The sequence below is a fragment of the Anastrepha obliqua genome, chromosome 2, assembly GCF_027943255.1.
Source record: "Anastrepha obliqua isolate idAnaObli1 chromosome 2, idAnaObli1_1.0, whole genome shotgun sequence".
NCBI classification, from domain to species: Eukaryota; Metazoa; Arthropoda; class Insecta; order Diptera; family Tephritidae; genus Anastrepha; species Anastrepha obliqua.
This window is the reverse complement of record NC_072893.1, coordinates 54,378,706-54,395,229: the sequence shown is the minus strand read 5'-3', so window position 1 is coordinate 54,395,229 and position 16,524 is coordinate 54,378,706. Positions and strand designations below refer to the sequence as shown.

At 33.0% G+C, this 16,524-nt stretch overlaps 1 protein-coding gene across 1 annotated transcript in view; it reads left to right on the top strand.

Annotated features, from left to right (window-relative positions):
- The first annotated feature begins 285 nt into the window (after nucleotides 1-285).
- Nucleotides 286-16,524, top strand: part of LOC129237976 (alanine--glyoxylate aminotransferase 2-like) — a 32,527-nt gene continuing 16,288 nt past the window's right edge. Inside the window, exons 1-2 of the mRNA XM_054872987.1 lie at nucleotides 286-395; nucleotides 7,005-7,123. Of these exons, the coding sequence (XP_054728962.1) occupies nucleotides 307-395; nucleotides 7,005-7,123 (208 nt within the window). The 5' untranslated portion in view covers nucleotides 286-306. The remainder of the gene's footprint in view (nucleotides 396-7,004; nucleotides 7,124-16,524) is intronic.

Genomic DNA, 16,524 nt, shown 5'->3' with positions numbered 1-16,524 from the left:
GAAGAACAAGCAATATTCTAAAACGTTCAGCAAAGAGCAGCCAGCGTACATCTACTACGGCTATACGTTCATTATCATCGGCAACAGCGCAAAAGCTGAAACTTACGCGAATCCGAACGGCAAGGACAGAACATCGACAATAGTCTTAAATCAGTTGCTCACAGGCGGTGAAAACGACTGCAGCACTAATTTGTGAAATTTATGAAAGTAATATAAAGTCATTTAAGACTGTTTTTAGTGTTTTGTCGTGCTTCGTAAAAGTTTGTTAAATTAAACAAAAAAAGAAAAAAACAAAGTTCGTTAAAAATGCCTTTTACACGTGAACAACTGGAGTCGACGATGAACGAGAAGCTGCCCAAGTCGGACACCATCAAATTGCGAAACAAACATATTGGGTAAGGATAGCAGTGTGATTTGTTTGTTTTTGTTAATTAAATGGTTAAGTAATTTTTAGAATATTACTAATATTTTTATTTAAGTGCAATACGTATGTATGTATGTATTTATTTCGACCGTTTTGCTAACTACTTTTATTTTGAGAAAAATACTATATATAGAGCGGCTGGATATTTCGAAAATAATAAGACTACAACAACACCACATATGTACTTGCATATGAATAATTAGGTTTAGAAAGCAATTTACAGAAAAGAAAATTTATTTCATATTTAAAGTTTTTTAATAAATTTATTTTTAATAAAAATTTTTTTAAATAAAATTTTTTTGTTTTTAATTTTTTTGATTAATTAGATTTTTTTGATTAATTAGATTTAATTAGAATTTTTGTTTTTAATTCTTTTGATTAACTAGATAATATGGTGTTCTATTTTAATTTTTAGCAGTACCCAGATATTAAATTGAATTAACAAGATTTTGTGTACCGCAATACTTTGCATTTCTTAGTTTAATTTTCGTAAAAATTTTAGTCTATTTATGGCGAAAACTCGTTTTTTTATTGAATTTTTCTTCTTAAATTTTAAAATTGGAAATTGTCTTCTAAAATAAAATAATTTTTTATTAATTATTAGCAAAATCTCAATATTTTCAGTTATACAATTAACAAATAATTAAAATTTAAAAATTATAAATTTAAAAATTTCATCTTAAATTATTTAAAATATTTAGTAAACTCTCACAGTTTGTTATTTCGCCTAAGTTTGTACAAATTATTTACTAAAAAGTCGATCTTTTAAAGTAAATAACGCAAGCAAGTTTTTCTTTTTCCTCTTTTAAAGTTCTTCAAATCGATTCAATAAAATCCTTTGCCTCAAGCTCAACAATTTAAAATAGTTCATCTTTATTAATATATATTTTTTTGTGCTAAAGTGTATCAAGAATTTTATTAAAAATTCAGTATTTGAAATTAAAATTTGGAAATAATTTTATTGAATTTTTTCTTTCAAAACCGCAAAATTTTTTAAAGCAAACAATCTAAAATAATTTTTATTAAACTTGCGTGCTAAAATGAGAAATTTTGAGAATTTTTATCTAAAGTTCAACATTTTTGCGTAAAAATTAAAAAATATATATATTTTATATTTGTTTAATGTAAAATTATTATAGCTAAAAACTCAAAACTTTTACTATCCCCTCTAAAATATCTCAAAATATTCAGCCAAAAATTACTTTTTCTAAGCAAACAAACTGCAATAAATTTTTTTTGTGATAAAATTTTTAAAATGTTGATCAAAAGCTCAAATTTTAGCGTAAAAATTAAAAAAGAAGTATTTAATTTTTTTCATGCAAAATTATTATTTCTAAAAACTGAAAATTGTTAATAATGTTCTCTTTTACTAAATTTTTATTGCTTAAAATTGCTCCAAATATTTAGTAAAAAATCTATTTTTCAAAGCAAACAAGCTAAAATAATTTTTATTTCACTTTTTGTGCTAAAATTTGTAAAAAATTTTATCAGAAGCTCAAATTTTAGCGTAAAAATTAAAATAAAGTATTTTATTTTTTTTATGTACAATAAAATTATTATTACTAAAAACTCAAAATTGTTAATAATGCCCTCTTTTACTAAATTTGTAAAAAAATTTATCAAAGGCTCAAATCTTAGCGTAAAAATTGAAAAAACTCAATTTCGGAAGCAAACAAACTGCAAGTTTTGAAAAAAAAATGTTATCAAAGGCTCAATATTTTAATGTAACACTAAAAAAAAGAAAATTTTATGTAAAATTATTATAACTAAAAACTTTTACTAGCGTTCTTTTTTATTGAATTTTTCGCTTCTAAAATTGCTCAAAAGCGTTTTTATTTTTTTTATTATTTTTTTTATTATTTTTTTTTTTAGTTTTTATTTAATAAAAAATCAATTTTTCAAAGCAAACAAACTAAAATAATTTTTATTTAAGTTTTTGTGCTAAAATTTTCTGAAACTTTTATCAAAAGCTTAATATTTTAGCTTAAAAATTAAAAAAAGGTTTTTGTTTCTATTACAAAACAATTACTTGTAAAAGTATTATTATTAAAACACAAAATTAAAACTCAAAATTAATATAAATTTCTATTAAATTTTTTGTTTTCTAAAATTGGTCAAAATGTTTATTAATAAAATCAATAATATAATAAATGTAAGTAATTCCATAAGTATTTAATTTTTTTCTTTGAAAATATTTTTTTGTTTTACTTTTCAAGAGATTAGGCGTATCACAAATAAATAAATCATTCTAGCGTCAAATAAAGTTCAAATGCATTTATATACTTCTTAATCTATTCACATTTCTGCTTTTGTTAGCATTTCACAAGATTATTTTTCACAAACGATAATTATCTGTCCATACACAAAAAATTTGTGTGTGTGTGTGTTAAAATATTATATATTTTTTATTTTTTTATTTGGCTATGAAAAAAATACCTTGTTGTTTAATGCATTTCTGTTATTATTTGAACTCGTACACTGAAACACTCAAATATGCATTTTCAGAATAACGCTCTTCATATCAATCCTAATTTTGCTCCAAAAATACACATTTAATCACGAAATTCATTTTCAATCATTAAATCTTTACAACGATTATCTAAATGAGCATTTAAAGTCAACGCAATTATTAAAAAAAAAAAAAACAAAAAAAAAACCATATATATACATACATATGTGCATACACACAAGTGCACATGCATATGTGGTTTGTTGGCCACGCTTAAGCGCAAAAGTTCATGCAAACAAAAGCAAACACAAATTTGCGACTTAAGTACTTTCAAGTGCACATACATTCATACAAACGCTTCACACTCTTATCGTGCGCTGGTTCGTGTGCCCGCTGCCTGAGATTCATGGGCAAGGTCGTCGCATTGAGGATTTCGTTGCCAAGGTCATGTACTCGTATATGGCGCCAAACGTACAGCGCCAAGTGTGCAAACACATCCTTCTTGGCAAATGCTGTGCGATGTACGCTGGCGAACTATGTGTGAGTGAAAAGCAAAAACAAAAGTATAGGTATACACGGTATGTGTATAAGTAAGGAAAACCGATTTTTTGTAGAAAGCTTTTAGCATCCTTTGTGCGCCTGCGCACCCCTTTTCTCTTCTCAGTTGTGCCTACCAAAATAAGTGAGTAGATGTGCACATACAAGTATATAGAGATTATTTTCATTATAGGCCTATATGAATGTTGTATGTACATACATATATGTATAAGTAGATATGCACAAATTTAAATTAATATTTTACTTGTACCTACAGGAAAATTCACTGAGCTCTCACACTGATGCTTCTCCAGTGAACACTCATTACTTAGTCGTGTTGCTTAGTCTATTACGATTTTTAGCTACACTTTGTTCATATCTGATTATGTACTATATCTGCACATAAAGAAATCAATAACATTTAGATAAAAAAAATTTCGATTACAAGGTTGCACTGAAAGAAAAAAAAAAAAAAATAAATAAAAAATTAATTTACTACAATAAAATTAAAAGTTATAAAAAAATATTTGGTCCATTTGTAGTGGCTCTTGTAGCGAAAATCAGTTTTTAAAATTTGCTGTCCCATCACTTTTAGCCCTCTAATGCACCAGGATATCGCATGCAATTAATTTTGAATATCAAACATTTTAATCGCAAGCAAATTTTTTCTCTGCCGCTTTATGTGAATCGCTCTCACTGGCGTTACTATCAACAAATTTAGTTAAGTTAAATGGAAGTCATCTCTTAAATAATCTCACCTTATGTCTAGGCCATGCTAGATAATACAGATAATTTTTTTTTTATTAATTTGTTACAAAAAATTTTTGTTTTATATAAAAATAATTTTGAGTGATGGAAATCTTTATTTTGGCTTTGCCTGTCTGCATACTGCAGCTGTCCAGTTTACAAGTGTCAAGTTGCAATTAGTGGTGCCGTAGCCATAACGCCATAGCTGTAACCATAACCATAGCCGGAACATTACAGCATTTGTCGATTAGTCATGCCGTAACCATAGACAGCTGATATTGAAGTAGAATTAATGGCACCATTTGCATTTTGTCATAAAAATACGGGTAATTTTCAACTAAATCAATTTATTTTTCGTCGTTCATTTCTAATTTTCAAATTTTTATTGCAAATATCAAAACAAATGTGAAGTGTTTCATAGCTGCTTATGGTTACAGGGGAAAACCAAAATTCAATAGATACATACAGCTGTGGTTATGGTTACGGCGTTAAGGTCCGGCACCTGTAATATGATAGTTACAGTGATGCCCATATGTTTGATCAGAGCAGCTGATTGCAACGGTTATGGCGAAAGTACTCGACCACTAATTGCGCTTTTAAATGTGTTTTTTAATGAAAAATTCACTGATATCTGATGAAATTTGGATATTCATTTTGAATGATTTCTGGGAAATTTAAACTTTTAGCAATTGAGAAAAACTTATATACATATGTATGTACCTACATGTACATTTGTGTTTCAAATAATAGTAGCGTAACGCGCTATCAAGTTAGAACTACTTTTTTGTACTTAATTTCATTAAAATTAAAACAAAAAAATAAAAAAAGGATTGTTAAAATATACAATTTAATTAAAATAAAAAAAAAAATATTAATAATATTTAATTTTATTTAAATTTAAAAAGTTAATTTTGTTTAGATGTAATAAAAATGATTTTATTTAAATTGAAATTTATTTTATTTAAATTTAAATTGAAATTTATTTTATTTAAATATAAAAATTAATTGTATTTAAAAGTGAATTTTATTTAAATTAAAAAAAAGTAAAGTAAAAAAATACATAAAAAATTATTAAAAAATACGTCAAGTATTTAATTCAATTAAAATTAAAAAATGTACCAAAGTTTCCACCTTTTTATATAGAATTAAAAAAGATTTATACCCAGAATTCTTTAATTTTACAGTCAATTTAATTTAAGTATAATTTTGATGTCGTTCGAAAATCCCGTTGATCTTTGAAATTTGTTTTCATACGATGTTGACTATTATCTTCCATATAAAGCACATTTTCAGCGAAAAAAAATTTTGAAAAATCAACGAGAATATTTAGTGGGCTGTAAAATGGCACAGCCTGATTGTTTTTTTAATTCTGAATAAAAAGTTGGAAATGTTAGTTTTAAAATTTTTTTACTATTATATTTTTAAATTTTTTTGTGAACTTTGCACAAAGCGGCCTTGAGTTAAACGTTTTTTTTTTTGTGGTAGAAGGCACTACACTTTTATAAAAAAATATGGCTAAAAAATTGAAAAAAGTTAAAATTAGGTAGATAGTTGCTCTACTATTTTTTTGGAACACAGGTGTATATGTATGCACGAGTTTATACAAATTTCGCAAAATTGCTGAAAGTTAAAATTTCCTACAAAACAAGAACCATGAATATGCAAATTTCATCAAATATTAGTGAATTTGCGTCAAAAACCTTCAAGGTGGCTGCTTTATACCCTACTCAGACGGTGGTGTTAATCCTGATTAATGACTTAATACGGATTTATCGCAGGAATTAAGTGCAACTTATGCGCATTGACAACTGGACTTAAAAACGTTGTCCAGATCAATACCATCCAATTCCGGCCATAAAAAATAGTTAATCATCTCTCGATAGCGCAATCCATTCACCAATAGCACCTGTTATTGGAAAACCTTTTATTAGTAACCTGACCTTGCATCATCAAAATGTTATACAGTTTCTTGTTCACCCTTCAATTGCTTTTAAGCCCATGAATCCATTGGAGGTCTTTACATTTTTTATGAAATAAAAACTAGAAGTGGTTGGACTGGACTAAGGTTTGACGATCACACAAATTTTTTATAATGACTATAATAATCTTTTGTTGTTGTACAAATTTCTATTTCTATAATTTTGAGTGAGTCGACTAATTGTGTAACAAGGCAGGCTGATAACAAGTCCAGTGAATTGCCTGTTAGCACCTTTTTTCCCAAGCTAATAAAAATATTTTCTTATTAATACATCATAAACAAATGCATACATACATAACTAACAAAAACAACTAGTGAAAGAATAAGTGAAAAAAAGTTCGCCAACAATTAACAACTCAAAGCAGTGCAAATAGGTTGTTTAGCTTATCAGCCGCAAGTGTCGGGCATTCACTCGTCGTTGTGCGACCGTCATCAGCGCTGAAAATCATGATCGCGTGCAAAAACGAAAAAAACTTGAAATTGCGCCGCTACAAATGTTTCACACCCAGCACCGAGCTTTAGAGTGAGGCAATTTCAAGCGCCTGCTTCAAGTTTATGCGACACGTGAGCGCGCCGAGCCTTTATTTCATGCCACACACACACACGCAAACACACAATTAAGTTTAAGCGATTTTTATTGAATAGTTTTTTGCTTAATTTAAAGTGTTTTTGTTTTCCTTTTAGTTATAATTAACTTTATGTTTCTAAGCCTAACTTAAATATTTTCTTGTGCAACCCAACAACAAAATATGTTTTTGTTTTCTCTTGCTCTTCTATGTGTTATCAAACGAATGGACTCGTCGTACTTGAAAAATTCTAATAACTGTACTACAAAAAAAAACCAAACAAAAAAACCAAAAAAACTACAGCCAAGCTTGCCAGTTATTCTATCGTTCTGATCCCTTAAAAATTGTACGTGGACAGGGTCAGTATATGTACGATGAGTTGGGCAATCGTTACTTGGACTGCATCAATAATGTGGCGCATGGTAAGTTCGTGAGAAAAAAAAGATATTTTATAACTAACAATTTAGAAACTGATGCGGATATTGGCGAGGTCAATAATTAACCTAAATTTAAGAAAATATTTCTTCGTCAATAATATTGAATATTTTTGGATGTAGATTTTTTTTTTGCTCAAACACGATTCTGGGATCAAGCAGCGTCTAACACGTCAAGGTTTTAAGAAAATAAACGGTAAAATCCACAAAGACGTACTGTTTGGTGTTTTAACCCCACTTTTCTCAGAAACCTGAGGTGTCAGAGGCCTCAATTTGTACTTTAATTTAAGCTTAAAAAACAAAACAAAAAATAAAACTCCTCAAATGAAATGAGTTTTAGCACCTTAAGTTGGAAACCGGTTTAGGAGGCCAAAATTTTGGTGTTTTTCGAGAATTTTTTGAACAAAGAAGGAATAATCAGAAATTGTTTAAGTTTAGAGGATATTTTATTTATATTTTTAGGTACGCTTCTAAATTTTTTTGAAGCTATTTCCGCGGGAGATAGTGGCGTTAGAGCGTGCTGTCCATGGACGATCGCCATCCGAGTGCCTTGCTGGTGGGAATTCCTAAAGTTGCAATTTTTCTCTGAAATCAACAGCAATTTTTTTTTTTGACAACAAATTTCCTAAGAATATGCACCTAATTGTGGTAAAAAAATATTGAAAATTGCATGCTTTTGAGACGCTTGAAGACAAAGTAGTTTTTTTATACAATACCATATTTTTTCATCTATTTTGCTTAAAAAGCCATATTTTAAATAATAATACAATCCCAGAATTAGGTTCATATATAAGGTTCTCAAAAAAGTCTTGCAGTATTTCCGCAAGCTTGTCTTTGCAAGCGCGTAGTTCTAGTTGTATTCGTCGCATCGGTTCACGCTAGAGCTTTTTGGAAAGCTCTTTTCACGTGCTAACACGTGTTTGATTAATTGTTGTTTGCTTTTAGTCGTTCGTGAGTTATAGCGTCGCAAACATGGAGCAAAATAAAGAGAAAATACGGCATATTTTACAGTACTACTACGATAAAGGCAAAAATGCATCTCATGCTGCCAATAAAATTTGTGCAGTTTATGGACCCGATACAGTTTCCATTTCCACCGCACAACGATGGTTTCAACGTTTTCGTTCTGGTGCAGAGGTGATCGAAGATGCGCCACGGTCCGGAAGGCCTGTCGTCGAAAATTGCGATAAAATCGCTGAACTGATCGAAAGAGACCGGCATAGTAGCAGCCGTAGCATCGGCCAAGAGCTGGGCATGAGTCATCAAACCGTTATAAACCATTTGAAGAAGCTTGGATTCAAAAAGAAGCTCGATGTATGGGTGCCACACGACTTGACGCAAAAAAACATTTTTGGCCGTATGGATGCAAGCGAATCGCTTCTGAATCGCAGCACAATCGACCCGTTTTTTAAGCGGATGGTGACTGGCGATGAAAAGTGGGTCACTTACGACAACTTGAATCGCAAACGGTCGTGGTCGAAAAGCGGTGAAGCTGCCCAGACGGTGGCCAAGCCTGGATTGACGGCCAGGAAGGTTCTTCTGTGTGTTTGGTGGGATTGGCAGGGAATCATCCACTATGAGCTGCTCCCCTATGACCAAACGCTCAATTCGGACCTTTACTGCCAACAACTGGGCCACTTGAATGCAGCACTCATGCAGAAGAAGCCATCTTTGATCAACAGAGGCCGAATTGTCTTCCATCAAGACAACGCCAGGCCACACACATCTTTGGTGACGCGCCAGAAGCTCCGGGAGCTCGGATGGGAGGTTCTTTTGCATCCACCGTATAGTCCGGATCTCGCACCAAGTGATTACCACCTATTTCTGCCCATGGCGAACGAGCTTGGTAGTCGGAAGTTGTCCACAAGAGAGTCCTGTGAAAATTGGATCTCCGAGTTTTTTGACAATAGGGAAGCGAGCTTCTATAAGAGGGGTATTATGAAGTTGGAGTCTCGTTGGGAACTCGTCATCGAACCAAACGGCGCATATTTGACGTAAATCGCATTATTATAACCAATTTTATGAACAATTGAAAATTCAATAAAAATACCGCAAGACTTTTTTGACAACCTTATAGATTAGAATTGAATAAAGAAAAATTTCCGATAAATTTTATAACGATTGGTCGATAACTTTTTAAGCTAGAATTCCCACCAGTTGAAAAAAAGTAATTTTGAGAAAAACGTCGTTCTAACTAACGCGCGCTACGGTGCGGAACAGACGGGCAGACTTAAGTGCTCATAGAATCGGGAATAATGCGAATTTCGCTTTAAAATTTTTACCATATTCTTGAGTAGTTATAAAGGGTGGTTAAGCTTCAAGGGCCGGTGTTGATTTTGAATAAAATACAATTTTTTTTAGAAAATTATTGTCATTTCTCTTTTCTATGATAATACTGGTATGGCTCAATTATGATTGGAACAAAATATAGGCCAAATGGCCGCCGCGGCCTCGGCGGCACACCTCCATCCGATGGTCCAAATTGATTGATGACTCTGAGGCATAATTGAGGTTCTATGCCGTTAATGTGCCGTATTATCTCATCCTTTAGCTCTTGAATTGTTGCTGGCTTATCGACGTACACCTTTTCTTTTAAATAACCCCAAACAAAGAAGTCCAACGGTGTCAAATCACATGATCTTGGCTGCCAATTGACATCGCCGCAACGTGAGACTATTCAGCCATCAAATTTTTCGCGCAAAAGAGCCATTGTTTCGTTAACTGTGTGACAAGTGGCACCGTCCTGTTGAAACCACATATCGTCCACATCCATATCTTCCAATTCGGGCCATAAAAAGTTCGTTATCATCTGACGATAGCGAACATTACCCACAGTAACTGCCTGACCGGCCTCATTTTGGAAAAAATACGGCCCAATGATGCCGCACCAAAAAGTCACTCTTTGTCGGTGCATTGGTTTTTCGGCAATCACTCTTGGATTATCATTCGCCCAAACTTGGCAATACTGCTTATTGACGAATCCACTGAGGTGAAAATATGCCTCATCACTGAAGATGATTTTCTTCACGAAGTGCGCGATATGTATTTTGATTTGAACGCCCGTTTTCATAATAAGCCTGAATAACTTTGACGCGTTGCTCGATTGTGTGTCTTTCCATGGTTCAAATTGAGTTGGTCTGGAATTGAAAAATGTCAAATCAAATGCACAAAAAACTTGACGTTTAGGTGTGGTTCACATTCAAAATCGGCCCTTAAAATTTAATACCCCTTTACTAACGATTTATGCAATAAAAAAAATCGATGTTTTGATCGATCTAAACCGGTTTCCCCCTTTAAGGAGGATATTTTATAAATTTGTTTGATAATATACTTGTCGTTGTTGCTGTAGCAGCATGAACGGGGAGTGCTGCTGAAGTGATAGTCCTTAGCCGGTTGTAATAGGTCCGTTGCGGCAACGAATTTGTATACGAAAACGTATACCCATCTACTGCGACATCGTGATTAAATAACCCGGACGATTAACGCAGCTAACACGGTCTCCTCCCCGCTCATACTCTAAAGAGCGATTAGGGAGAAACTTTAAATTTAAAGCCTAATGCTGCCGTCGAAATATTTTTGGTGGAAATCTCAAACAGTACCGGTTGAAAAACATCGGTACCGATTTCGATTTTTTCGGCTGGAACCTGGAATGTTTAAATAAAACAAAACAGAGTTAAATTTCAGGCAAATTTATTTTATCTCCTTCAAAATATGACCCGTCTGAAGCAACGCACATGTGCCAACGTTTAACCCAATCCTCCATACACCCCTAGTAGGGCGACGACGAAGGGAGGGCGGCCGCCGTAGCCGATTGCGTGATTACCATTCGGAGTTCACAGAGAGAACGTTGGTTCGAATCTCGGTGAAACACCAAAATTAAGAAAAACATTTTTCTAATAGCGGTCGCCCCTCGGCAGGCAATGGCAAACCTCCGAGTGTATTTCTGCCATGAAAAAGCTCCTCATAAAAATATTTGCCGTTCGGAGTCGGCTTGAAACTGTAGGTCCCTCAATTTTGTGGAACAACATCAAGACGCACACCACAAATAGGAGGAGAAGCTCGGCCAAACACCTAACAGAAGTGTACGCGCCAATTATGTATATATATATATTTATTTATTTATTTATTTATTTATTGTCTTTGAATGGATACATTCTTACAGACTATATTAAGCTAATGTACAATAGTTTATTAATTACTAAGAAAAGAACGATTTAAGATGATTGACTAAGATGCCATACGGCCATGTAAAATCAGCACCAGAAGAATTGAAAAACATATTTAAATCTGAACATGCCCTAGGAATCGGAGCATTCATCCCATAGTTGGTTCTCGAGAAGCCAATTTTAAAGGTTTCGTACTGTCGGAGCCTCATATTGGGTATATTAAATTGAATTTTACTTAAAAGGGAAGGACAATCAATAGATCCAGAAATAATACGAATAATAAGTGAGCATGATAGAATAGAGCGTCTGCTATCAAGTGGTTTTAAGTCAATTAATAAACATCGAGAGCGGTACGATGGTATAGGTTCAGAAAAGTTTAAAGATCGGAGCGCAAAACGAAGAAAGACTTTCTGAACTCTCTCAATCCGATTAGACAGACCTATTTGGTACGGTCTCCAAATAATAGCGGCATACTCTAATCTTGATCTAACAAAAGCACAATACAATGTTTTGAGAGTGTGTGGGTTGGTAAATGCAGAAGAATTTCGGCGAACGAATGCTACATAGCATCGCATATGATCGTCTTATGACGTGGTTAACATGGCTAGTGAAATTCAGCTTAGAGTCGAAAATAACGCCTAAGTCTTTAATTTCCTCAACGGATTGCAAAGGTAAGCCAGCAATATTATACGAAGTATGCAAAGTATTGTTTGATTTAGCATATTTTACGTGAAAGCATTTACTAATATTTAGTGACAGATGGTTTAAATAGCACCAGTTCCGGACATTGTGCAAGTCGGTTTGCAACTTTTCAGAGTCCCTAACACTGTTAATCACCGCAAATATTTTAAGATCATCAGCATACAACAAGTGTTCTGCAAACGAAAAGCAAGAACCAATATCGTTAATAAAGAGTATAAAGAGGAGGGGTCCTAGAATACTTCCCTGTGGGACACCGGAGGATGCAATAAATGCACGGGATGTCGTATTATCGACGGCTACAACGCAGTGTCTGTTGGACAAATATGATTTGATCCAAGACAAAAACGTGGAGTGTATACCCAATGATGCAAGCTTCGACAAGAGTATTCGGTGCGAAACTTTGTCAAACGCAAACCATTTTCGTGCTGTATATTCCCTTATGGTATTTTCTCGATATACATCGCAAATGTCCCGGACTGCTTTGGCAGCTTTTTGACCTCGATGAGAGGCAAAGAAGAGCAGGTATCGAAAATTTTGATTTTTGCCTCCTGGGTATTCCAAATCTAAGCCTCAAAACTAATAAAAAATAAATATCTCAAAAGTACAATTAACATAGTTTTGTAGAGCAGAAAGAGTTCTATCCGATGAATACTTACCCTTTGCCAACCAGCAAACAAATCGTAGTAAAATAAAATAAAATATAAAAACGCTACGAACTTACTCCCCAACCAAATATATTAAAAATTTCATAGGAAACAGTTTTTAGATATAAACATTCTTTTTGAAATACATTTTCTACAAACATTTGTATTGGAGGCACTAGAGCATAAAGGCTCTTACAACTAATTCTCTTGTATAATTCTTGAGATTGACAATTCTTCCGCGCGTTAGCAACATGAATTTTCGACATCGTCGCTATAGTTTTCCCTTAGCTATCCAACAAATTGGAAAATAAAATCATTTCCTGAAATTATTACATAGGGTCTTTTTATGTATTTACAGGGTCCGACACTCGAAGTAAATATATCCAATTAAAAATACTATACATTTAGTTTGTAAAATTACTTTTATTCAATTCAAAGTAAAAAATATGTGAAAATAATACAAAATTAAGAATCGATGTACTTTTGCTCGATATGGCCATCTTTTGCTTTGACTATGGCCTTGAGATGGTCCAGTAACAAAGCGTAAGCTGCCCGAATGGGACTTGCAGGTATTTTGGCCCACTCGCCGACAATGGCTTTTTTCAGCGCCTCGAGACTGGTGAAACTTTTAGTTCGGACCGTGCTCTCCAAAATGGCCCGAAGAGAATAATCTATCGGATTCGCGTCTGATGAATTTGAGAGTCATTGTGTGGACGTTATGAAGTTCGGAACATTGTTTTTTTTGCCATTCTTGGTTCCCTCGAGCTTTGTGAGACGGTGTCGAGTGCTGTTGAAACGTGCTCGTGCATTATCTGCGCGAGCGGTCTGAAGTTGGTTTCACTTCGAGGGCCGGAACCTGTAGAGAATCCAAGTATTGTCTATTCCTTATTCAAGACTCTACGAGCTTCAAGTTCGGTGCATGATTTTATATAAGTATGCCATCATGCCTTCGTCAATAATCTTACCGAACCAAGCATAGGCAGTTGGACCCGAGACTTCTTATATCTCTTATGCCTAAATATTGACATTACCTTGGTGGACCAAATTTTTGTTACAATAAATTGATCTAATAAAAATATATTAATGACGGAATGATGAAAGAGTTGTGAAAATAAGACACCTATTGACACCACCTAAATTAAAAAAATGTACAAGATTGATCATGAATATTCAAGCGTCAGCTTTCTTTAAAATTCTGATAAGAACTTTCTCAACCTTAGCCATAAATTTTATTTGCTTAAAGCAATAAATTGTTAAATTATTTTATGAGTCAATTTTGGCTCATAGTTGTAAAAATAGGTATACCACATTAAAATATGCGAAATGAGGGGGTCGGCGGAGGGGAGTAGGTTACTCTCCTCTATTTCATTACGTAGCTAAAAACCAAATAATATTTCAGTTTTATTGTAGCAATAGAATTTTAAATGAGTCAAATTGGCTCAGTTCGTAAATCTCGTGTAAAAGAGTCGATATAACCAAATATGGTTTGGAATCTGAGTACCGAAATTCTGAGTAAACGATTCTGCAAGATGTAATATATGCACCTACAAGTACATATGTATGTATATGTGTGTGTTTATATGTTATAACTAACTACAAATTAGTAGGGGAAGTACGGCTTGCGAAAAATGCGCCAACTTGCAAGCAAACATTTAATTCAGATGCCTTATTATACAATAGTATACATATACATATGTATGTATGATATTAGTACACACGAGTGCATACATACATACATACATATGTAGGTGCTTAGGTGCAGATCTTGCTCGGAACACTGCATATCATTGCCCAAAGTCACTTTGGTCAAGGTCTTCTTGGCACGAAATCTTAATATGTACATACATACATATGTATGTTTGTATGTATGTATATAATTATGTGCATGTGCATATGTAGCTATGTATATATATGTACATGTATTTAATGTATATCTCTTAAACACTTGGCACCTGGCAAGCCACCAAGAAATTTGGGCACTCCTCATTCGATTCATTAGAGGTGCTTGCTTTGCTTCTTTCAACGGAAAACTAATAATTATATGTTTGTATGTAAATAATTTGTATTTAAACACTTGTGCGGTACAGATAGTTTCAAACAAAACATTGTAACAAACATGCAAACATCGTCATCGTCATCAGCATCAAAATCTTTTTCAACTAGAACCAAGGCGAATCTATTAAGGTAGTAGTAGTCCGGTGTAACGACCGAAATTTCGACGTTTTTTCATGAATATTTTTTAAAAAGAAAATGAAATGCGATCGTTTTAAAGTTTTTACATGTTTTATTGGTGTTTTGAAGTATATATATTAAAAAAATTTTTGTTAAGTTAATTTTATATTAATTTGTTTAAAATTTTTGACGTCAAAGTGGAGTCCTTAAAAGAAAGATGAGTTGGCTCGGGGAAACACACAGCTTTCCAAAGTCATCTGAAATAAAAAATTCAAAGAGATTATTATTCTGTAGACTTTATTTTAGGTCTCGAACCTAAAATATACATAAAAATACAAAAAAAAAACAAAACCAAAATGGTGGACTTGTGAAAAAAAATCTCAAAATCTAATTTTTTTCTTCATAAATTGTTTATTACTAAAAAATTAAAATGAAATAGTTTATTATTAAAAAAATAAATGTTTTAAAGGTCCTGGATCCAGATATGTGTGCTTAGAATAACGGGTTAATTTTTTAGCCAAATCGGTTGAGTAGTTTTGAGTCAGTGATTCCCCGAAATTTCGAAAACATGGTTTTGAGAAAAACGCGTTTAAAGTTTCTACAACAGCTGCTGCTGGCGTGTCACACGCTTTCACACACACTACGGAGCGCTCTCTTATTTTAGCTATAGTTTTAAAAATAATTAAAATTCCTGTCTGAAATTTTTATAGTATATTTTTAAGATGTTTTTCTTCCGAAAAATGTAAAAAAAATTCGATTTTTTGAACCCATTACACCGGGCTACTACCTTAAAGATGGTATCGGCAAATCAGCTGATTTGTTTTTTCTTTTCTTTCGCCGTGTCCATTTAGCTGTCAAGCCAGAATGAATCAAGGCGAAATCATTTTTTGTTTTCCTATTTTTCCAATACTTTGCTTTGAGAAACGTACAAAATATTGTTTTTGATCTAGTGCTACCACCTTTAATGAATGCCACTTGATTAGAGCAAATGCCTTCGAAAACAATAAAAAGTATAAAAAATTCATGTTTGCCTCACACTAATTTTGGACAGTTTTTCAAAGACACCAGCAATACATTCGCACTATTTTACTAGTTCATTCCCATTTCTGTCATTGTTTCGTCACTGTCTTTGATTTTTTCAAGTCGCTAAATTTGGCAAAAAATCTGACGTAACTAGCCAATTCGGCGACGTTTCGTTGTAATTCGCGAAAGAATCAAGTTCAGCGCAAGTGATTTGTACGACGAATGACACTAACGGCGGTTGCTGAGAAGTGAATTGTCTTTATATGTATGTAGATGTCTGGACACCTAGGCTTTACAAACCATTTTTCTCCTTTTTGACAGCGAAATACGAAATACTGAAATAGCGAAAACGTATTTTCAGTTATCATCAGAGTATTGTAAACTCACGGTAAGGCATCTAATACCAGTAAAATGTTCAACGATTATGACGAAAAAAGCTCTGTTTGCCAAGACAAGTTACTGGTTAGCCTAAAATTCACTTAACTTAGGCTGTGGTTACAGTGAAAAAGATTTGTCCGACCAAGCAGACGTAAAATGTGGTGTCGCCATATACAAAACTTATTGAAGATCACATCATAAACAAAAAGACGACAAAGTAAATATCGTGTTCAAGCGTTTCGAAGGTTTTGAAGCTTCAATATATACTATATATATTTATATATAGATATACATATATACCCCG